Genomic DNA, 22,937 nt, shown 5'->3' with positions numbered 1-22,937 from the left:
GCCGGGCCACTGAACACAAGTGTCTTGTACTTTTTTCTCACACATAGCACACAGCTCCCAGAGCAAGGAGAGGCCCCACTGCCCCCTGCTCTCATCTCTGTCTGGGATTTCACTAAAGTTTGTCCCTGGAACCCTGGCATCTGGACTCCCAGACCCATTGGTAGTAGAACTGGTGAGTTAGCAACCAAACCTGCTGGCACAGAGCAGAGGTCTAGGACAACTTAAGGCCTCTCTGGCTACTGCCAGAGGGACTCTCTGGAACCCTGGCGACAAAATTGCTCTGACATATCATCTCCCACCCCCAGCTGCACCTCCAGAAAACTAGGGGCTGGGTATCCCCATCAGGTTAGACTTCTCAGGGAAGGGACTCAGGGTTCACCTTACTATATCTAACCCATCCTTTGAATTCCATCAGAGACCTTGAAGAAGAAACCCCAGCCCTGCCCGGAAGGGATGGGGCGGGGGATGGTGGCAGACAGACTTTGTGGGAACAAGGGTTCTCAGTGTAAAGATCCTCAGGGTCAGAGGTAGCACTAGTGGGAGACCACTGGGCTCAGACTGGCATTGCTGCCCCCCACGCCCACTTCGAATCAAGAAACCACGCAGCAAGGCTCTGGGGGCTGCTTTTATGGGGACGACCTGACAGAGGGCATGGTCCGTACAAAACCGGGAACAATACATACATATATATATTATATACAGAGACGCAGTCCTGTGGAAGGCGGGACAGAGGTGGCCCCGGCCGGAGAAACCAGAAGCACCCCCCACGGCCCCGCCCCCCCAGCCCCGCCCCCTCCACCTGCTGAGGCCAAGGAGGTGAAGTGCATGGGCCCAGGCACTGAGACAGCCAGCTCCTTCGGGGGTAGTAGGCGCACGTCTGGGGGCAGGAAGTGGGTGCTGAGAAATACTGATCCATGGCATGGTCTATTTACAGGGGACGAGGAAAAGCCGAGATGGATGGAACAAGGGTTGTTTTTAAAAAAAAGAACAAAAACCCAGGCTGAGGCAGGGGCATGAGGAAGAGGCAAAATGCGAGATGTAATCTGAAAGGGGAGGGGACCTGGGGTGGGGGTCTCACCTCCCTTGGTCCAAGCCCCAATTTGGGGTTAAAGTGGGGAAACGGAGTCGACTTCACTTAGAAAGCAGGCTGCCAGCAGGGCAGCCCTGGTCTCCAAAAAGATGAAAAGTAGTAAAATTTTGCCCTCCAGTCAAAACACTGGAAAACCGTGGGTGTGGGTGGGGTGAGGCTGAATCTCTGCGATGTTAGTGCCAGGCTTCCAGGTGCGGCCCTGCGTAGGGCAGGACAGGGCCTGGCTCTCCAGTGACAACTGTTCCCCTTGCCTAAAACCAGGCCCCCTGAGCTGACCTCCTCTCCTCCCTCTCATTCCCAGGGTTGGCCAGGAAACCTGGTCCCCAAAGAGGCCGTGGAACAGCTCCAGGAAGAGGCTATGGCTATTTGGCACCTGGGGGACGGGAGGCACAGGAGAAACTGAGGGCTGCCGCCCCAAGAAAAGGGGGAGCTGGACATCAGGTGTCCTGGACTCTTCCCTTTTCACGAAGGATGCATGAGAAATCAGTGCAGGGCCGGGCCCAGCCTCCAGGTTCTGGGTAGACTCCACCCATCCTGGGAGGGCAGACAGGGATGGGAGGAGAGGTGTAGAGGCAGCCCCTCCCAGCAGGAGGGTCAGAATGCAACAGAACAGCACAATGACGGGGGAGCGGGGAATGGTCAAGAAGGTAGACTCTCAAGTGACTTACGAGGCCCAGGGGCCACCTAGGAGCCCCATGAGCAGGGAGCAGCCTCCAGGTGGTGAGATGCTGGGAGAGCCCCCAGCCCCTTTCCAGTCCAGAGACAAAGGCTGGAGGTTGTAGTCTGGCAGTTTGGTCTGCAGGTCCTTGTGTCCATCCACCACCCAGGCCAGCCCTTGGCATCCCATGGCCTCTGTGCCTCAGCCCCAAAGGCTAGAAGGAGGCCATCCTTCCAGCCACCTGTCTGCCCGGGCCACCTTAAGGGGGCCTGTAATATGGGCCCTCTGGTCCCTGAAGCTGGGGGAGGTGGGGTGGAGGGGTGGGGGAGTCGGGGCACCTGTCCCCAGGCTGGTAGGGGGCGGGGTGAAGTGTTGAGGACAGGGGAGGGAGGACAGTGGGAGGGGATTAATTATTGTCCGGTCAAGGAATGATTCCTGTTAAGTAGAATTGGAATTCCTCAGTGTTTGCAGGTTTCCTTCCAGTTCCGAGATCTGAAAACCAAAGGGGAGAGGGAGTCAGGCCTGGGCACTGGGCATGGTCCCTGCCCTTTGGGCCCCCCTGAAGGAGACATGACCCTGAGCTCCCAGGCAGCAGCATGACTCCTCTCTCTCCCTGCAGGATCCACAGGGTGGGTGCCCGAGGGGGGCCGACCTGCTGCTGCTCCTGCCTGCCCCTAGGGCACCCCTGGGCCTACCTTGTCCAGGAGCTTGTCCATCTCTTCCTTCCTCGCCAGCTCTGACTCCTCGAGAACCCGGCGCTGTGCTGTCTCCTTTTTCAGGAACTCAATCTCCCTGGGTACCAGTGGGAGACAGACAGTGGGTAAGGGTGTCTGGTCTAGCTTCCACCCAGAGAGTCTCGGGGTCCTCAGCCCCGTCCTCGGCTCCACCTGGGCAGCTTTTGCTGGCTCCTTGTTCTCAGGTCAGGAGGTCCCAGCTCTTCCCAAAGCCTCTGGGGCCTGGCTTGTTGCCTCTGGCGCCCAGTCATTACAAACCCAGGCATCCCCACCATAGGGCCCTGTGACCTCTGTGCTCCTTGCCTCCCTACTTGGCTGGGGTGGGGCGGGAATGCCACCACAGGCCTCTCAGCCCTCCCTAGGCCCAGGAATCCCAGCCCCCAGCCACATACTTCTGCTGGTAGTCCTTGATGAGGCGCTTGGCCTTGCTGTACTTGCGCTCCAGGGCCTGGTACTGGGCCTGGGTCTCCCGCAGGTGCTCGTCCACAGCCTGGCACAAGCTCTGGGCCTCGCCCCAGTAGCCCTCCAGTTTTTCCATGCGCTCCTTGTTCTCCTCCACACTCTGCTCCAGCTGGGCCTTCTCTAGCCGCCACCTCCCCTTCTCCTGCTCCAGGCTCTGCAGCTGAGAGGAAGAAACAGCCCTGTGTTGGTGGGGGCCAGAGTCTTTGGATGATTCCTGCAGATATGGAGCCCACTGGCCCCCAACTACTGACTCTCCTTGGCTGAGCCTGAGAACCAAAAGCTGGAGAGGGAGGAGGTGGGACCACAACCTCAGCCTTCCCAGCCAGGGGCCCTGACACGTGCCACACTCCTAGAAGGCCAGAGGTCCAGGATTGTCGCTGATTAGCTCGGGGACTTAGGGTAAGGCCGCTTCTGTCTTAAGCCTTAGTCCTCCCATCTGTAAAGCAGGACTGATTCCCTCCTTGCCAGGCTCACAGGGGCTGCAGGGAGACGGTGGAGGTAAAGGAAGAGGGCAGGGGAGGGTCACCACTGCCCTCTATCCCCTCTGCAGCCCTGGCTTCTGTGGCTTCCTAAACAGTCCTGGCTCCTCTCCCAGCTCCCTGGCCACCCCAGTGCAGACCTCCCAGCGCCCACAGCCCAGTCCTGGGGACTCTGTTCTCTCTCCACTCACCTCCTTCGCCACCTCTGTGTACTGAGCCCTGCATCTCCAGCCCAAATTCACTCCCAGCTCCTCAGAGGCACCCTGCCCCCACCCACACAAACCGATTCCTCCTTTTCTGACTAGCCCACCTCCATCCAAAGGTGCCATCATCTCACTGCCACCCCAGCGCTCAGCTTCAAGCCCCACTGCCTGCCCCTCAAACCTCGTTGGCTGCAAGCACCCCTTGCCCTCTGTGTCCCAGCCACACGGGCCTTCCTGCACATCCTCAGACCTGCCACATTCCCTCTTGCTGCAGGGCCTTTGCCTCGCTGTTCCCTGTGCCTGGAATGCCCACACCTACCCTCCCACTGCCTCGTCATTTCCCACTAGCTCACCCTTAGGCCCTCTGCTTAGTGCATCACTTCCCAAGAAGTCTCCCGTGATTCCCCTCTGACAGCACGGCCCACACACAGCCCGGCTGCATCAGGCTCTGCCGGCTCTAGGAGCTCAGCGGCCCTGTCCTCTCCCCTAGAGCCCGTGTCAGCTTCTGTGATACCAGTGTCGGTGCGCAGGCTCTAAGCCGCACAAGGGCAAGGATCAAATCTGCTTCTGCCCGTCGCAGGCACTAGCCGGTGCTGAGCACCCAGAAGGCGCCCAGCAGTTCCCCACTTCATGCTGTGCATCTACCCAGGAGCATGGCCTGCCACCGCACCCTAGAAAATGCAACTCAAACCCGCCCTTCCTATCCATTCCCTCTGCCCGTGCCCTGGGCAGCCCTGCCCATCCCTGCCAGGACATCACCCGGGCTTCTAACTGGTTCACCGGCCTCCAAGTCCTGCTCACCCTCATGCCTCCCACTTTGTCCGCAGTGACCTTTCCCCCTCATGGCTGTGGCCAAAGAATCAAGGCTGGAGCCCTTAGCGGGGTGTCAGGACACTGCAAGCGTAGCCCACCCTGGCAGTCCAGCTGTCTCCCACTTCTGCCCCACAGGAACAGCTGCCACAGCCTGTGGGCCTCCTTCCAAAGCCAGCCTCCAAGCTCACGCTGGTCTCCCTGCCAGGAATGCCCTTCCTCTGCCTCAGTCATCTAAACCCTGCCCTCCCCCTGGGGCTCAGCTTCACACTCTCCTCTCTCCAGGTGTGCTGGTCTAAGCCCAGATATGGGAGCGCACATGTGTGTACCTGGGTGCACCATGTCTGCACAGTCCCTATGTGCCCCCGCCTCTCCCTGCCACACTGGAAGCCCGAAGGGAACTGGGACTCCTAATGTGCAGGCCCAGCAGGGACCCAGTACAGACTGTGTATCAGAAGTCTGTGTACCTATGCCTGTGAGGGTGTCGGCACCCAGTGTGCTTGTGTGGGTGTCTGTACCTAGCACATATGTGTGTTTGTAGATATCACGTGTGTGCACCATCTGGCAGCATCAGCATCTCTGTGAGAATGCGCACGTCCTGTGACACTCTTCTTGTGTCTCGCAGCGGACAGACACAGCAGACGGACACAGAGGTATTGCCATGTGAAGCATGGGTCCGTTGTCCCCGTGTTATGTCTGAGCAAAGAAGGTGTCTGGGTGAGTCTGTGGGTACCAGGTGCCTGGGTTCGGGGCTGGTGCACGGATCTCTGGATGGTTTACGTTTACCACTGGGCTTGTATACAGAGGACACGCGTGGGACTGTGTGAACGTGAAGACGTCCACGTTCAGCTGTGAGACTGCTGACGGCCAATAGCGCAACTTTTTATTGAGCACCTATTATGTACTGTACTAAGGACTTTACGCGTATTATTCTATTTTATCCTCACAGTGATCCTATGGTGTTGGCACTGTTATCAACCCATTTCACAGGTGAGGAGGATGAGACCCAGAGCAGCAAGTGAGTGGTGGAGAGATGGGTCCAGAGCTTACGCTCTTAACACTACCCTCCCTCACCTCAGAGCAGCTGGTTCTGCACGCACCTGTGGGTGGGGGGCAAGGGCCGGCGTGTGCAGTGTGAGGGTGGAGGGGTTGTTCCCCCAGCGCCCCGCCCCCACTCCCCGCCGCTCTTACCTTTCTTTTCAGCTGCTGGATCTCTGCCTCAGTCACAGCATGCTTGATCTGGAGCTGTGGGGGCAGGGGCGCAGACACTCAGCTCGGGCTGGGGCAGGCAGTACTGCGGGGCTGGATACCAGCCTGCCCTTGCCTTCCACCAGCCCAGGGACCCCTCTGCCCACCTCCTTGAACTTGTGCACCAGCTTCTCAGGCTCCATGTCCACAGGGGACAAGGCATCCTCGTTCTCTGCCAGCTCGAACACCTCGATGGCCATCTCGCCACCCGGAAACGTGGGGCTCAGCTCCTCATCCTCGTCAGTGGCGTATTCTCCTGTCTGCAAAGGGAGACAGGAGGCTGTGCACCCTGCCCACCACAACCTCCCTCAGCCCTGAGGACTGGGGCCTAGGCCAGCAGCAGCCTGCCCATGTCAGACTGGGGGCCACCCAGGGGTGTGGTTCACGCCGCCCTCGTCAGACTGGGGGCCACCCAGGGGCATGGTTTGTGTCTACCCCCAACAGCCTGGAGAGTCCCCAGAAGACAGGCGTAATTCCCCTGTAAGACTGAGAGCCCTGAAGAAACAGCCTCTGCTTTCCCCCTCACACAGCAGGTCCCCTGAGGTCTGGACTGTCTCCTTCCTCAGACTAGGTCCCCTCATAGTGGGGGCTCTTAGAGGGAACTACGTTTTTCTTGTAGGACCAGGAAGGCTTTCTGAAGACAGAGGGTGTGACTCTTCCGTCAGACTAGAGGTTCTTTAAGGGAAAGGTCTGCATCGCCTCCCTCAGACTGGGGGCTCCCCCAGGATAGGAGCGTTGCTCTGGGGTTCTTCACGAGGCCTGGAAAGTGGCAGAGGCAGAGGACGGCTATAATACTCCATCAAGCCACCAGGGGGCGATGACGCTGCCAGCCAGGCGGAGTCCCTACCTCCTCGTCATCCTCCCCGTACTGGGCGTATCTCTGCTCCATCATCTCCCGCTGCCACCGCTCCTGTTCCAGGGTCTGCTGAATTAGCTGGGCCACCTCACTCTGCTCACCCGGCCGCTCCCGGCCGATCATAAATCTGCAGAGGCACCGGCATCGTTCCCTTCGTCTCTGTCCTTGGCTGGAAAGTGCCACCGTCCTCCCCGCTGGTATTCCCCTCTCCACATCCAGGTCCTCCCAGGGAGGTGAAATGAAAGAACTGAGTCCAGAGACTGCAGAGTGTTAATAATGAATGGGGGAGCAGGGGGCCCTGATTGGGTTTCCTTCCCAGGAGCAGCAGAGGCCCACTAGCCCTTCTGGCCAGTTTGCGGGGAGGGGAGATGTCAGCCAAACTGCAGGCTAGGCTGCAGGGGACAGGAGTCGGGGAGGTGCCAGCGTAGGAGCTCTTCCCCCACCACACGGGAGAAAACAGGCAGGGGATTGGCGAAGCTGACCCTGGGGCTGTAGACGGGTGTCTTGTGCGCACTCCAAGGCCCCGAGCTTCAGGAAGGGGCGGGATGATGGCAACTAGAGATTAGGATGGAGAGGAAATAGTGGAACTTCCAGGCACCAGCCCCTCCTCTCCGTGGCCACCCACATCCTGCTTCTCTACCACCCTTTTCTGGGGACAGTGCCCCTCTTGGAGAGGGCAGGGAGTGGTCCTTGAACGTTATGCCAGAGAGGAACATCGGGAGCTTCTAACCCAACCCCTTTAATTGACAGACCCAGGGAGGAGAGTCTTCACAGGCATCACCAGGCTAGAGGGGAGGGAGGGATAAACGGCAACTTGGATGGCATTCTCCCTGCGTGTCTTGGATCTTCAATGAATGAGTCAGGACAGGCGGGGAGAAAGGAGAATAAGCCCAAGAGGCCAGTTTGGAGGCATGGTGGACAACGGGCCTTGAAGCCTGAGTGCTGGTGGCTAGCAGCAGGCAGGGGCTAGAGATGTGAAGGCAGACAGGGCAGGGGATATGCACACAGCAGTTCCTTCTGACAGGGAGGTGGTGAAAGCTTCTCTGTAAGTTGGGCCACCCAGAGTCTTAGCTAGGCGTGGGCAGCTGGGCAAAGTGGCCAGATGAGGGCTGGGCCTCCTGTCTGCTCCCGCTGCCCACCGCCCCCACCCTCCCGGGCCTCACCGCACACGGCCCTTGGTGTTCCGGAGCACGGAGGCTGCAAAGCTCTGGGTCACTCCCACCAGACTTGTTCCATCCACTTCCACCAGGAGATCATTCACCTGGATCCTAAGGGAGGTGACACTGGTTAGGGGGGGTCACGAGGTGAACTGTAGGGCTGGGGTAGACATGGCCCCCCTCCCATCAGTAACTCGAGGCTCAGTCCCCACAGGGACCTGGTACTTTGTCTACCTGCATAAGATGCATGAGGCCGGAGGACCAGGTATCAGCCAGGCCCATGGGCAGTGAGACCCAGGCAAGCACACCAGACACAGGCACCCAGGACCAGGAATGGGGGCGAGCACAGCTCTTTCCCCTCCTCCACCACACTCGGCAGACCCGTGTGACATCCACAGAGCTCATCACGGCCATGCACGCCAGCAAGGGCCTGCAGCACACACGTAACACACAGCCCTCTTATACATCCATTTCCGTGCAGACCTGAGTCCGCAGATTTCCTCCAAATGCCTGAGACCTGTGTTCACACACAGTCCCACAGGGTCACCCCCTGCCCCCATACAGGTCCACAGCCCCCAACACGCTCCAGCTGTGGTGCTGGAAGCCCCTGTTCTCCACACAAGGAGAGAGATGGGGGTGGTCCAGACTGGCCGCTGAGGGGGATGAAAGCGTGGGAGGGACCCTCGGCCACCTCCTTCCTCCACTCCCACCTCCCCGCTGAGGGCCAGGCCTCCTCGCAGGGCTCCCACACAGAAATGGAGGAGGCAGCCTACTGTAAACAGCTCAAACCAACACGCCCCATGTGGGGACACTCTCACATGCACACACACTCCCCACCCGGCCAACAAGAGACCATGGGAAAGGCTCTGGGAAGTTCAAATGAGGGGGTAAGTGAAAGAGCAGGGATGGCCTTCCTTCCTATTCTCTGACCCCCCCCCAACCCCAGCCCGCCATGCCACCTGGGCCGCAGCAGACAGAAGCTCCCTGAATGAGGCGACCCCACCTCCAGCATCATGACCCCAGTCCTCACAAGGACACCGACTCACCTCTGTCACGTGGAGGGGTCTCTGCTTAGAGGTACCACAAGGTACCCCTGATATCAGCCTTTAATTTATAATAACCCAGGGGTGCCCTACAGCTGTTCCCACTCCCCCTCTGCAATCCACACACAGTAGAGAGGCTCCAGAGGGGTCACTGGGCTGCCCATAACTCCAGGGGGTCTTCCTGAGCTCTCTGACCCACAGAACTCACACCCTCCAGCCTCAGAGGCCAAACATAGGCACACAGGCAAGAAGCCCTCCCTGGCACGCCCCCACTGGCTCTTCCAGCCTCACCACACACCTGATCCCTCGTGGTCTCTAGCTCCAGCCATACCTGCCTGCTTTCGGGGCCCTGCCTGCAATGCCTTGCATGCCCCGCTCCCTCAGCCTAGCTAACTCTTGCTCATGCTTCGGGTCTCAACTCCAACATCACTTCCTCCAGGAAGACTGCCCTGGTACCCAGAGAGGTCAAGCCCTCCTGTTTTAGGCTTTAGTGGCACCCTGTATTTTTCTCTGTTTCACCATTTTCTGTGTATCCACTATTCATCCATCTGCCTCACTACACTACATGCTTCCTGAGGGCAAGGCCTCAACACTGACTCCCCAGCGCCTGGCACCAGCTCTACAACAGTGTCAGGGGCTCAGTGTTTGCTAAACGCAAACAAAGCTCACAGGTACTCTACTAGGACAGAGCCTCCACACCCGTGCTCTCACCATGGCCCAACACACACTCAAAACCAGGACACACAGCACGTACGCATAGCCTCCTAGCATGCAAGCGCCATGAGGGCAAGCGCTCCGTCTGTTCTGTTCACTGCACCCCCAGGGCCTGGACCAGCACCTGGCACGGTAGTGCTCCACGGGCATCTGAGCCCCACACAGGTAGCGGCCTGCCGCCCTCGCCCAGTGGCCCGCCCCACAGATGGTGGCTGATCAGGGAAGGGGAGGCGGTACCTGCCGTCCCGATGGGCCGCACCGCCTTCGGTCACAGTCTTAACAAAGATGCCCAGCTTCTCCAGGCCCATGTCTGCCCCGGCCCCCATGCCAATGATGCTGATGCCCAGGCCCTCGGAATCTGTGAAGCAGAGGGTGATGAGAAGCAGGTAGGGGGGTGGGGAGAGGAGCTCCAGCCTGGGGCTCGCAGGGGACAGAGTGAGAGACTCCCCACCCCTGCCCTCACGCTGAGGTATGGCCTCACCTCAAGCAGCAGCCTCCACGTGGGGAGGCCCCACACCTGGGGAGGGACATGGATCTGTGCACCGCTTCTCTGCCAAGCCAACTAGGATGCCCTTGGGTCACTGGCTGCCCTCCGCCCCATGCGAAGAACAGACGGGCAGCAGGGCGTGCTGAGGGGTACTGTCTGCATGCAGACGCAGGTGTGTGCTGGCCACAGGACCAGTGAGGGAGCCACGATGGGGATGATCTTCCCCTCCCTAAGCAGTCAGTCTCATCCCTGCTCACAGCCTTTATAATTCAAGACCTCCTGCTTTTGCCTCCCCCTAGACCCACTCCTCTCTCCACAGCTGCCCCCGCCTGTCTAACGGGCTTCTGACATCCAAACTCATGATCTTCCCCCACAGACAGGCTTTTCCTGTCTGCCACTCCTTCATGGGGCCTGGGATCCAGCTGCATTCCTCCCGCCCCCTCGTAGCCTCTGTGGAAGCCAAGTAACCACCGAATCTTGCCGATCCCACCTTCCAAGAACCTCTCAAGTGGCTCATCCACTTCCTGCGTGGCCATCATCTTGTCCACACCACAGTGGCCCCTCTCCATCCACTTATAACCCTTCGCCCCACAGCACAGCCTGGCGTGGTCTCTCTAGAATACCTTTCCCAGGCCTTGCAAGACTTCCGGTCCATCTCAGAAAGAAGTGGTCTACAAGGCCTTGTCTTCTCCCGCCCTCTGAATCCACCAGGTCTCTCCTCTCTCCCACACGCTCCCCTGATCTCCTCTTCAGGACTCAGCTCGAGCATCACTTCCTTGGGGATCCCCCCGAGTCTGGTCAGGTCTCCTGTTCAATGCTGTTCGAGCGGCCCCTCCCTTCTTCTCCCGGCCCCCTCACTGTACATAAGGACGTGGTTAGACGTGACCATTCCACCCAGGCCTGCCCCCCACCTCCACCGTCGCTCTCCCGTCAAGGCTTGGCCCACACGGCCCAGGACCCAGCCCACAGCGCTCCCGGGGGGCCTGATGACTTCAGGAGCACACGGTGCAGCATGACGGGCTGGTGGCGGTAGGAGCTTGGGCCGGGCTCAGTCTGTGGGGCTGTGGGGCTCTGACAGAGGCCCAGTTACAGGGAGAAGCAGAACGTCTCTGTGGAAGCGCCTGAGGGTCCAGGGCGGAAGCTGGCACGAGGGAGGAGGCCCAGGGGGCCTGGCTCACCCTTCTCCAGCTCCACAGGGAACAGCTCCAACCTCTCCACCCGCTTCTCCAGCTCGTACTCAGCAGAGGCTGCCATGGGGTCCACGTCCTCGTTGCGACGATCATAGTCCTCGTTGGAGTAGGTGCTGAACACCTGGGGAGGAGGCCGCCTGTCAGAGGAGCCCACAGGAGGGCGAGCGCTAAACCGGCGAGAGGATAAGCCCTGAGGACAGGCTGCGCCACCCACCGCGCTCCCCTCCTGCCACAGGCCTCTCCCACCCCCAGACATCTCCCTCGAGATGAGGCCTCCCCCAGCCCACAATGACCCCAGCTCAGAGTGGGGGCCCTTCTAGTTCCGGAACTGTGGGGCAAGAGAGAAAGGGACCCAGCCTTGCCCCATCCACACCATTACTCCTGCAGCTCCGACCACATGAGCATGGCCAACTGGAGTAGGCAAGGAAGGTCAATGCCGGAGAAACGGTCACACTCAGGAACCCAGGTCCCCAGGTCAGAGAGAGATCGACAGACAGCCCCTGTCCCAGAGAGAGGCGAGGGTGGACATGGACACAGACGGCAGGAGAGAGAAAGGGACAAGTTGAGTAGAAGAGGGGAAGAGGGGAAAGAGTGAAGGAGGTGCTGGAGGAGGCCAGATGTGTGTGGGGGGCGGGAGTGGAGACGCAGGGAGGGGGAAGGGAGGAGAGAGAGGGGCAGAAAGAGGCAGGGGGGCACCCAGGACCCAGCCGACCTGAACCTGAAGTGGAGGCCAGGGTGCAGGAGGGAGGCGGGAAGGACCACCTCTACCCCCATGGAGAAAGGGCGGCCAGAGGAGCCCCTATGGCCTTGCCTGCACAGCCAGGCCTCAGTCTCCCTCTAGAACCTCAGCTCTCTGAGGTACAACCCTTATCCCCAGGGCACTAGGAGGCCTGGGCAGAGGCTCTGGGCCCAGTGCCCTGCAGAAAGCAAGGAGAGCAGGAAGGTGGCAGCCTCTGACACTGTCCACGGCGAACCTGGCCTTACTGTCCCCTGTACCCCTCTGCTGCCTTTCAGCAGAAAGGGAAATTCCCCAGCCTGACCCTCCTCCAAAGAACAGAGAAGGTAGGACAAGGGCTCTGCAGGAGGACCTAATTCTGGGCCCAGGCGGGGTGCCCCTGGTGGGAGGTTAATGAGCACCATTTGGGGTACCATGACGTGTCCTTGCTTCACTGCCTGCGGCGACAGGCTGACACCACTCGGAGCCAAGCGGGGGCGACGAAGGGTGTCAGCAGCTCCATCAGATGGCTGGGCCTGAGGCCTGAGCAGCTGGAGTGGGGCACCGTCTCCCCCAAAGCCCCTGCCAGGGCCCCACTCCTCCAGGAGCAGGCTCCACGGACACCCAGGCTGGCAGCGGCACTCTTGTGTCTCAGCCTTGGTTTGGTGCCACCCCCCCCCCCGAAGCCCCACCACTCCCACAAGGGGGCTCCTAGCTGGAGGAGTCCATGTGGTCACTTAACTCACTGCCCTCAACTTCACAGCATCAGAGAAAGTTGAGCACAAACCCTTAAAAGCTCCTTGTCGATTGTGCAGTAGTCGACTGCCCCCCTGACACCTGGTCAGCAGCCCCAGGCTCCTGGGAGGGACGGGCTACCTCATCCACACAGAGTGCAAGATGCCAGGTCCGCTGCCCAAGGTCATGGGGGTTAGCCTGTGACAGGGCGGGATGAGACTGGCGGGTGGGTTACTGAGACTTTGTCCCCTCTGCACAAATGCCCCAGGCCCTGGGACAGGGGCTGCTGTGTGCCTAGACCCGGCAAACTGGCTTTGGCCCCCTTTTATATCTGAGTCCCTTTGACCCTCACCCTCTACTCCAGCAGAGATGGTCCCTTCATCCCCCAGTCTATGTGGTGGCCTGGGTCAACAAAAACCGCCCGCCCCCCATTGCGTCAGCACACGCAATCTCACACACACACACACACACACACACACAGACACACACACACACACACACACTGACCTCCATAACACCCTCACAGCCTGTCCTGGGCTTTGCCCTCCCCTCTTTTCTCAGCCTATCAAATCCTGCCCCCTGCAGGAAACGCAGGCCTCAGGCTCAGAGGTCCCAGACCACCACTCACCACCGCCCACCCCCATGTGCCCAGCCTATCTCAGGGCCCTGGACCCAGTCCCCCTCTCCAGGTGACAGTCTGGAACGGAGCTCTCTGTCCTCAGCAGAAGCCTCCATAGAGGCAACAATTGGGTCATCCAAGGGGCACAAGACCTGGACTTACTATCAATGCAGGGGGCGCGGCAAAGAGACGGAAAAACCGGGGGTGGGGGGGGAGGAAATTCCCAGTAAGGTCAAAAGTCAGACACGCACAGGCGGCACCACACACCACAGGCTCCCACACACAGGCGAGCAACAGTCACCAGGGAGTCAGAGAGCACCGTTCCAAATCATGTGCTATTTTTTACCCAAAAATCAGGGTAAGGTGTCAAATATAGACAGTCAGAGGCCCAGGACTGAAAGACCAAACTCCAACTGAGGGGATCAGACAGCTCAGAACTGCCGGTGGTGGTGATGGGGGAGGTCCTGACCGCCTCAGTGGTCCCCACCTGTCCTCAGTGTCCCAAGAAACACCCCATAATCTTCAATTCTCTCCCTCCAGGATGCCAGCACCTTCAGAAGAGGAGAGGGGAGGGGAAAGGGCTTGTGAGGTCACAGCTGGGGAAAGGGGCTGGCCCAGGCGGGGAGTAGCACTTTTCAGGCCCCCTGGGGTGGAGGTGGGAGAGGAACAGAAGTTAAGATGCTGGGGCAGGTGAGAGGAAACTTGGGCGGCTTCAGTGTCCAGGAGTAGTTATGGAAACTTCAGTCAAACAGATGAGGGTTTGACTGGTGAGGGGTAAAGGCTGGACTTTCCTTGGCCTGGACACCCCCATGAAGCCGACTTGGAGTTGGGCACAGCTGAGCCTGGCGTGGTGAAAAAGAGCCTTTAGGCTGAATGTGCCAGCCGAGAATGGAGGGCAGTAGGAGGGCTGTGGTTCTTCATTCTCCCAGGGATCTCACCATCAACGTTCTCCCGAGGATCTCAGGGCACTGGCACAACCCACAAACCAATCACCAATAGTGGGTGTGTGTGTGTGTGCGCACAGCTGAGTCCCCAAAAAAGAGGCAGCTCCCATCCGTCTTTCAGGGCACCCAGAGAATGAGGCAAGAACGCTTGGGTCCTGCCAAGGCCAAGAGCAAAAGCAGGAGGCTGCTGCCAGGCACCTGGGGGTTTCCCAGCCTCACCCCCTCCCTTCTTCTCCATACCCTTCGGAAGGCCGAGCCTCCTCAAAAACCACAGGAAGTGCCTGCTCCCTGTGGAACCCTGTACCCCCACCTCGGGAGCTGGCCCAGCACAGACCCCAGGGAACAGGGCCCGAGTCACATGGCCCGAGCTCAGCCTAACCTCACAGACCTGCTTCCCTCTTTCAGTTCTGTAAAGTCGGGGTGAGGGCTACAGACATTTTGGAGGAAGGGCTGCAGGCCACTGCACGTTCCAAAATTTTGGGAAGTTCCCCAGCTCCTCCACCCCCCTATGCAGCTCTGGTGCAGGGGGGAAAGCAGGGGTGTTTCTAAGCTCCCCAGGCCCCTCCAGCCCAGAGTGGGGTAAGGACCAAGGTGGGGAGGCTCTCCTGAGGACACAGATACACACGCACACACACATACACAGACACACCTTCCCACCACCCAAGCCCACGCCTCTGGCAGCCTCTGGAGGACGAAGGTCTGGGAAAGGAAGGGAAAGCAGGTGTCCCAGGACCCGCGCAGGGCAGGGCAGGTGAGCCCCAGGGCTGGGCGGGGCAGCGGGCACAGGAACCTGAGGGCAGGTCAGAGCAGGCCACCCTGGCTCAGGCCTAAAAACCTTCGCCCTCTGACAAACAGCTGGAAGTCCCCCACGCCCCCCTTAGGGTGGTAACTTCTGGGAAGGGGGCTGGGTGACAGGGCTTGACTCAGCCTGCCAAACCCGGCTGGCTGGCGAGGTGGGGGCGACTGCGTGCACGTGGCAGGGGCGGCGCGGGGGCGGGGAGGGGGGTTCACTTACTTGGATGGGCGCCGTGCTGAAATGGATCTTCCGGCTCGGGGCCGGGTCCTCTTCTTCCGAAAGCCCAGGGATCTCCACGCACCCCGACTCGGGCTCGTAGGGGGGCTCACCCTCCTCCTCGTCTTCTTCGTCGTCCTCCTCCAGGGCACTGCCCCCAGAGTCCTCCCCCAGCCCACTGTAGGCGCTCACGTCCACCAAGTCCGCCTCCGAGAAATCCTCCTTCTTGGACTCGTCCACCTCCTCGGGGGCCACGTCCAGGGCCCGGCCATTGCCCACCCCTCTCTCAGGCGCCGCCACGGTCGCCGCCTCCTCCTCGGGGGCCGCCTGGGCCTTCTGCTCCTCGGGCGCGGGGCTGGCGGTGGTTGCCAAGGCGCTGCCATTCTCCAGGGCCGCGTGGACCGTCACCTCAGCCTGGATCACCTCCGCGGGCGCCGCCTCGGCCTCCGACTCCCCGCTCTCCTCCACCTCCACCGGCTTTATCTTGCGCACCTCCCGAGGCTTGGGGGGCGGCCGGGCGGGGGCCACGCGGTGCTGCGGGGGCTGCTGCCCTCCGGGGCCGCGCTCCTTCTCGTCTGGGGCATCCCCCGACGGGGCGGGCGGCGGCGGGGGCGGCTGAAACACCCGGGACCGCTTGCTGACCAGCTTCGAGTTGACCTGCGGCGCCCCGGCGGCCGCGGCCCTGGGCAGCCCCGGCCCGCGGTGGAGGCCGGTCCTCGAGTCGGCCTTCTCAAAGACGGCGCTGAGCTGACTGACCGTCGGCGACACGGCGTCGGCGTCCAGCTTGTCCAGCGCCTCGGTGCTGCCGTTGAAGCGCACCACGACGTCCAGCTTCCGGTCCTGCAGGCCGGCGCGCTCCTGCCTCAGCAGCCGCCGCGCCGCGGCCTCCTTGTCGCCGCCCGCGGCCGCCGGGACGCTCCGTTCGAACAGCTTCCGCGTCTCCTGCAGCCGGGACGGCGGGTGCGGCGGCGGCGCGGGCTGCGCGGAGGGCGCGGGCTTGGAGTCGAAGCGGCTCACGCGCTCCGACACGCTGGTGCCCAGCTTCAGCAGGGCACTATGGTCCACGTTCTCGTTTAGGCTGCTGGCCCGCGGCAGCGACAGGCGCACGCCGCGCTCGGGCGCCCGCAAGGCCTCAGTGGGGCCCGCGCCGCCGCCCGCCTCGCCCGGCGCGCCCGCCGTCGTGCCCATCTGCAGGAACATACTTTTGATGCGGTGGACGTTGGAGCCATATTTCTTGTGGTGGGCCGCCTTGGGTGCCTCGTCTGGCCCGGGCGCGTCGGGCGGCTTCAGAGCCTGGATGCCCGCCTCGTAGGCGCTGCGGTGCGGGGAAGCGCTCCGGAGGGGACCTCCGGGCCCCCGCGGCTCCGTCTTCATCATAGTGGGGGGAGCCGGGTTCTCATCCCCACGCTTCCCGCTCCCCCCTTCCAACAGGCGGCTGGCCAAGTCGGGACCACCGCCCCCTCCCCCAGAGAAAAGGAACCCCGAAAGGCCTTTTTTAGCCTCCCCCCAAAACCAAGCTGCCCAAAACAGTTAACCTCGCTTTAAAAAAAAAAAAAAAAGAAAGAAAGAAAAGGAAAAAATATCTCCGAGAGCCCTGTGTGGGTCGCCTCCCCCAGTCAAGCTGCCAAAGACAGCCAGCCCCTCTACCAAAGACCGAGCGGCCTGGAACGGTCGCCCCCACCCAAATTAGAAAAGCGGCGGCCGGGGCCGGTGGGACTGCGAGCCCTGCCCGCGAAGCAGCAGCGGAGGCGCCGGCTCACATCGTCCGAGGCGGTGTCAGCGGGGCTGGTAGCCCCGGCACCCCCAACCCCGGCCGGGGGCCTTGGCTCTTGGGGGGCCCGGCACCAGGGCGCCCATGGCTGCTCGGCCGGCCCGGGCCGCTCCGCCGCTGTACTACCCTCCCTCCCTCCCTCCCCCCCGCGCCCCGAGCCTCGGTCTTTCTCTGGCTCTGCCGGAGCGGCGGCTGCCGGAGACCGAGCGGCTGCCCTTCTCGCAGCCGCCGCTGGGGACTGGCACCTCTGGGTCCTAAAGGGATCGGATTTCCGGGGCCGGTGCCTGTGAGCCCTCCCCTTCCCCTCCACGCGATTGTATTCCCCTCCCCTGCCCTTGCCTCGCCACAGTCTTCCACTGACCCCAGACGCTGGCTTGTACACTTCAACCCTTCCATCCCAACCTATGACTGTGGCTTTTCACAACCCACATAACCGCACTCCCACTAAATATTGGGGGTTGGCAACCCAACCACTGTGGTCTCAGTGTGGCCCTCCTCTCCCCGAGGTGTGGAGGGAGAATAGTGGAGAGGGGCAAAGGACCATTTCCTTCAAGGTCCTTGGAGCTTCCTAGTATAGTTCACTTTGAAAATTTAAAAAATTCAGATTGCCCTGGAATCTGTATTGTAACAATTTCCCATAGGGAACATTTTGCACCCTTTAAGGCGTGAAACCTTGGCCCAGCATTGCTGGCCTTATGGTGGAGGAGGACGGGGAAGAGAGAAAGGAGACGGTCCTCATCACCCAGGTGGTAGTCCGAAGCTGGCCTTTGCCCTCTGGAATTCTGAAGAGGGTGACCTGTCACCTGCCTGCCCTGCACCCAGGCTGGGAAAGAAGGGGTGGTATGCCTGTCTTCATGGCCGTCCTAGAGCACTCCTGCCTCTCAAACAGGAGGAAGGAGTTTTGGAGGAGGAATCCTGGAGGCCTGGGGCCAGAGTTTCACCAGGGAGAGCTCTAGCTTGTATCTCTAATCTAAAGGATTCTGGCCACTGTGTGCAAGTGTGTGTAGGGAGGGAGGGGGAAGGGGGGCAGTGACCTATACGTTCCCTGTCCTGGTAGCTGCTCTGATGCTCCCCCCAACCCCCACATACACAACAAGGGGCCTGGGGCTGCCCTCTACCCTTCCCCAGGTGCCAGGGCCTGGGAGTGAAGGTCCACCTCCTAGACCATGACAGATCCAGATGCACGGCTTCACTCCACAGATCCCAGAAAATGAGGAACGTTGTGGACCCTAGGACCCAGAGAACAACTCAGGCACAAAGCCTCCCCCCACTCCCAGCTGCTTCCTGCATCTCAGGCCTTCCGGCAGCCTCTGCCTCCTCCCCCGCCCTCTTCCCTTCCATCCTCTTCCTCTTCTCCCCGATCTCCCACTACCCACTGCCCTTGCCTGGAAGGGCTGTCGAAAGGAGTCCTCTCACCTCTCCACTGTTGGGATGTGTGTGGGTTCTGTGGGATATAAACCGGTTAGCACGTGCAAAAGAGCGTGGGGGATGGGGTGTGGGAAGCCGCCTGGGAACCCTGAATATTGGGACAGGGACGGGCCCGGAACCACAGGACTGGATCTTGAGGCTGGCAATCCTGAAGCTAACGGAGAGGGAGGATTTGGGTTCTGAGCAGGAGCTCTGGGACTTGGGTTTCCAAGCTCAAGTCTGGGACTTGAACCTCTCCACCCACAGCGCCCCCCGCCCCCGCCCCACCTCACTATGGAAGTTGCCTGAGACAGAAGTCTCACCTCGTTGGGGGTTTGGGCGGTGTCCTCAGAAGCTCTTGTGTGGATTGGGGGAGGGCACAGGCCCCTGGGGGTTCCGCCCAGAATCTCCCACACCCTTTGGTGAGTCATTCTAACTGGTCCCAGCCCAAGGGGTCTGTGCCCATACTTCTGGCCAGGTGGGGAAGCCAGCTTCTAAAGGATGGGAGGAGGAGCTGGGAACCAAGTCAGGCCCAGGGGACGCTCCCCACCCCAACCCCCAACAACATCTCCAGCAGCAGCTTGGAGCGGACTAGAATCGGGATGCTTGCGTCCCCCTTGTCCTGAGACTTCCAAGAGTGAAACCCTCTTAAGTACTTTGAGATGCAGGACAGTTGGAGCAAGCCCAGAGCTCGGAGGACTGAGGCTAAAGAGTGGGATCATTATTTCCTGGGCGACACCCCCTGCCAGTATTCCCGAAGAAGCTTTTATGGAGCAATGAGTGCTTTAGCATCTCACTCCTTCCCCGGGGTCAGGCGCCAGGCCGGCTGGCCTGTGAGAGGAGTGGGGAATGGCTGTTATCTTCTCCACCCAGTCCCTGCCTGCCTGAGGCAGTAATCACACCTGCAGGGAGGGTGAGGAGGGCAAGGGTGAGGAGGGCTGTTACTTTGGGGAGGGTTACGCCCAAACTGAAGGGTTTGCACCTAATTTTCATTCCTCAGGCTGTGATCCTCAGATCCTTACTTATCTCCCGGGGTAATTTAGCCATTCTTTCTCTCTCCTTTTTCCTTTGTGGAGCTGCCTGATGGTCTTTGAATGGAAGTTCCTTCCTTACCTGTGACATGGAATAGAGTGGTTCCCAAAGCTGGCGCAGGAGCCAGGCTGCCAGAGTTCAAATCCCGGCTCCACCACTTACTAGCTGTGTGACGCTGGACAAATACCTTAGCCTCTCTGTGCTCTGAAAGGGTAAACTGAGGTGAAAGTGGATGGAACACAGAAAATAGGGTGTGTGCCTTTCCCAGTTCTTGCTAAAAAGCCTGGAGGCTTCTATAGGGAGAGGTAATCTTTATTCTTCAGATAAAGCCCCTCCCTGTTTTCCCAGCTACACTCAAATGTGATGGGGGCCCTCTGAGACTGTTCTTTGAGGCTTCATAGTTTTAAACACCAGGTGGTAACTGCAAAGACAGGTGATGAAGGTGATGAAGGCAGGGAGAGACCTGATTTGAGATAAATCCCAAGCTCTTAGCACCCTGGGCTCACATCCAGGCTGGGTGCCAAGGCTGCCTTCTCTTCCCAGCCCTGGGGCCTTGAGACTCAGCCTCGGAAAGTGGTGTTTCCGTGGCTAGGGTCATCTGAGCAAAGGCTGGCCTAGACCCCGCTCTTTGGTCGTTTTGTAGTGAGCCAGTGGCCCCTGCCCCAATCACTCTCCTTCATCTGTCCTCTGCCGGGGACTTGGGCTAATCCAAGGATGCTGGAAAGGCTTGCCTATGTGTACATGTTTTATATACAGGAGAGCTCAAATCCAGGATGTCAGTGTTGAAGGGCCTTTAGCGGCCCTTGGCTGACCCCTTCCCAGGGGGAATGAGGAAGGCTGAGACTTGAAGTGGGAAGTGACTTACCAGTTTTGGAGGAAAGAGACCAGGGTTCACAAGGTCTGAACTGAGCCCTAGTTCCACCCATTTGCTGAGTGACCTTGGGCTAGTCGTTTCCACTCCCTAAGCCCCAATTTCCTCAACTTGCTCAAATTTGAATGTCTGAGTGTGTCTCCTGAGCATAGGCGATCCTGGTTGTTCCCAGTTCTGGAACAGAGCAGAACATGGGCTTTGCAGCCAGACCATCTTTGTTAGAATCTCCAACCTGCCACTGCCCAGTTAAGGGACTTCAACAAATTTCTTCATGTGTAAAAGGGAGATAACAGACCAACCTCATAGTGTTGTGAGAATTAAATACATTTAGAACAGCTCCTGGCACAAAGTAGGAGCTTGGTGTGTTGGCTGTTATTGATTACATGTACATCTGAACATGTATGGGTGTGTGTGCACATGTGTACATGCGTGGGGAGGTATGACTGAAAGTGGGCATGGGTATTTGCATCTCCACGTGTGTCTTCACTGGACTATAGGGCCTCTCGTTTCCTTTTAAGATCTCTTATATGAAATTCTGAAATATAAGCACCCCCTGCCTGCAGCTCCTCCAAAGCTTCTGGGATCATCCCTGGAGTGAAGGTGACCTTCCTTCTCTACCTCCCAAAGTGTTTTTCATTCCTACCTCTTAGTGTCTCAAGGCCCCCAGTGCCCCTGCAAAAAGAGTGCCCCTTGGGGTCCTCCCACAGCTGGGACACTGGCTTGCCTGGGTCCCTCTGCTCTGACCCCCTTTCTTTCCTTCACCCTCCACGCTTCATTCTAGTGTCACTTGGAAAGTTCAGATACCTCTTGGAGATTCAGGAAGGAGACCAAGAAGGAAGAGTCAGGGTGTGTGTGTGTGTGTGTGTGTGTGTTGGGGGCAGGGAAGGGTTAGGACAGAGGAAAGATTTCTCCAAATCATCAGTTGCTTTAAAAGAAAGCCTATATTTAGCTAGACTTAGAGGGTTTGTAAATATGTATTTTGCAAAGCAGACAGCCATAGCCGTCGGAGCTCCAGAGATATACAGGGAGGTCAAAGAAAAACAATAACTGGAAAGATTGAGCAATATTATTCTGTCATCAGCAGATTCAAAGAACTCTCTCCTGCCCGCTCCAACTGCTATTATTACACATTCCTGTGTTTTGATGTTGGTTTCTATTTTTCATCTGCTCTCTGGATCTGCAGTGGATGCCTGGGGAATAGACTGGCTCTCAGAGTCACCTTCCCACCAGCCTTTGCCTCACCTGCCCAAGATCAAAGGAGAGAGAAGCCTGGCTCTGCCAGCTCCCCTCCCAACTGGTTCCACCGGGCTCGGCCAGGCTGCATGCGCCTGGCCTAGGTACTGTCTGCAAAGCCAGCTTTCAGGCTCCACACTCAATCCTTTGCACTTCAGGTGGCCTTGAGGGTGAGGGTTGGGTGACAAATCTTGCCACTTCGGGGCAGTTCTACTTTAGAGAACTCTTCTTTCTGAGAGAAAAAAAAAAGAAAAAGAATTTACACTTACTTTTTTGCTTTTGGTTTGAAAAGTTTCTTTAAAAATAAGAAAAGTTCAGGGAATTCCACGGCAGTCCAGTGGTTAAGACTTGGTGTTATCACTGCCATGGGCTCAGGTTTGATTCCTGGTAGGGGCCAAAAAAAAGGAAAAGTTCAGAGAATCACATAACAAACAGAATTTATAAATGCTATCAGAGACTTCCCTGATGGTCCAGTGGTTAAGACTCCACACTCCCAATGCAGGGGGCACAGGTTCAATCCCCTTTCTCTCTCTTTTTTTTTTTTTTTTAAATAAATTAATTAATTTATTTTTGGCTGTGTTGGGTCTTCGTTTCTGTGCGAGGGTTTTCTCTAGTTGCGGCGAGCTGGGGCCACTCTTCATCGCGGTGCGCGGGCCTCTCACTATCTCGGCCTCTCTTGTTGCGGAGCACAGGCTCCAGATGCACAGGCTCAGTAGTTATGGCGCACGGGCCCAGTTGCTCCGCGGCATGTGGGATCTTCCCGGACCAGGGCTCGAACCTGTGTCCCCTGCATTGGCAGGCGGACTCTCAACCACTGCACCACCAGGGAAGCCCCAACCCCCTTTCTCTTTATCCCCAGTCCTGTTGCCCACCTTACCCACTCTCACAAATTTGGAATGCATCCTTTATAGCCCATAATTTTTAAAATTAATTAACTAATTAATTAATTAATATTTTGGCTGCATTGGGTCTTCGTTGCTGCACGTGGGCTTTCTCTAGTTGTGGCGAGCAGGGGCTACCATTGCGGTGCGCGGGCTTCTCATTGCGATGGCTTCTCTTGTTGCAGAGCACGGGCTCTAGGCTCGCGGGCTTCAGTAGTTGTGGCACGTGGGCTTAGTTGCTCCGCGGCATGTGGGATCTTCCCGGACCAGGGCTCAAACCCGTGTCCCCTGCATTGGCAGGCGGATTCTTAACCACTGAGCCGCCAGGGAAGTCCCTAGCCCATAATTCTTAAATTACCATTTTTAATTGTCAGATATACATAACATAAAATTTACTATTTTAACCATTTTAAGTGTACAGTTCATTGGCATTAAGTACACTTGCATTGTTATGCAACCATCGCCATTATCCATCTCCAGAACTTTTTCATCTTTCCAAACTGAAACTCTCTACCCACTAAACAGTAACTCCCCAGGCCCCCACCCCTGAGCCCCTGGCAACCACCATTCTACTTCCTGTCTCTAT

At 58.9% G+C, this 22,937-nt stretch overlaps 1 protein-coding gene across 1 annotated transcript; it reads right to left on the bottom strand.

Annotated features, from left to right (window-relative positions):
* Positions 1 to 612: 612 nt before the first annotated feature.
* PPP1R9B (protein phosphatase 1 regulatory subunit 9B) lies at positions 613 to 17,072 on the bottom strand. The gene is made up of 10 exons (XM_082604436.1): positions 15,160 to 17,072; positions 11,120 to 11,252; positions 9,692 to 9,812; positions 7,704 to 7,808; positions 6,532 to 6,667; positions 5,792 to 5,944; positions 5,628 to 5,681; positions 2,875 to 3,104; positions 2,444 to 2,540; positions 613 to 2,240 (listed from the first exon to the last, which is right to left on the bottom strand). The coding sequence occupies exons 1-10, from the start codon at positions 16,531 to 16,533 to the stop codon at positions 2,187 to 2,189; spliced, it is 2,457 nt and encodes an 818-aa protein (XP_082460562.1). The 5' UTR covers positions 16,534 to 17,072; the 3' UTR covers positions 613 to 2,186.
* Positions 17,073 to 22,937: the final 5,865 nt, after the last annotated feature.

The sequence above is a fragment of the Mesoplodon mirus genome, assembly GCF_964341445.2.
Source record: "Mesoplodon mirus genome assembly, chromosome: 18".
NCBI classification, from domain to species: Eukaryota; Metazoa; Chordata; class Mammalia; order Artiodactyla; family Ziphiidae; genus Mesoplodon; species Mesoplodon mirus.
This window is presented reverse-complemented; position numbering and strand designations above follow the sequence as displayed.

Bases quoted from the DNA above. Each gene is read 5' to 3' on its own strand.
- PPP1R9B (XM_082604436.1), bottom strand. From the start codon at position 16,533: ATGATGAAGACGGAGCCGCGGGGGCCCGGAGGTCCCCTCCGGAGCGCT. The intron at 2,541-2,874 runs GTATGTGGCTGG...ACTGGTACCCAG, and splicing joins ATCAAGGACTACCAGCAGAA to GGAGATTGAGTTCCTGAAAA. The intron at 2,241-2,443 runs GTAGGCCCAGGG...TTTGGTTTTCAG, and splicing joins TGGACAAGCTCCTGGACAAG to ATCTCGGAACTGGAAGGAAA.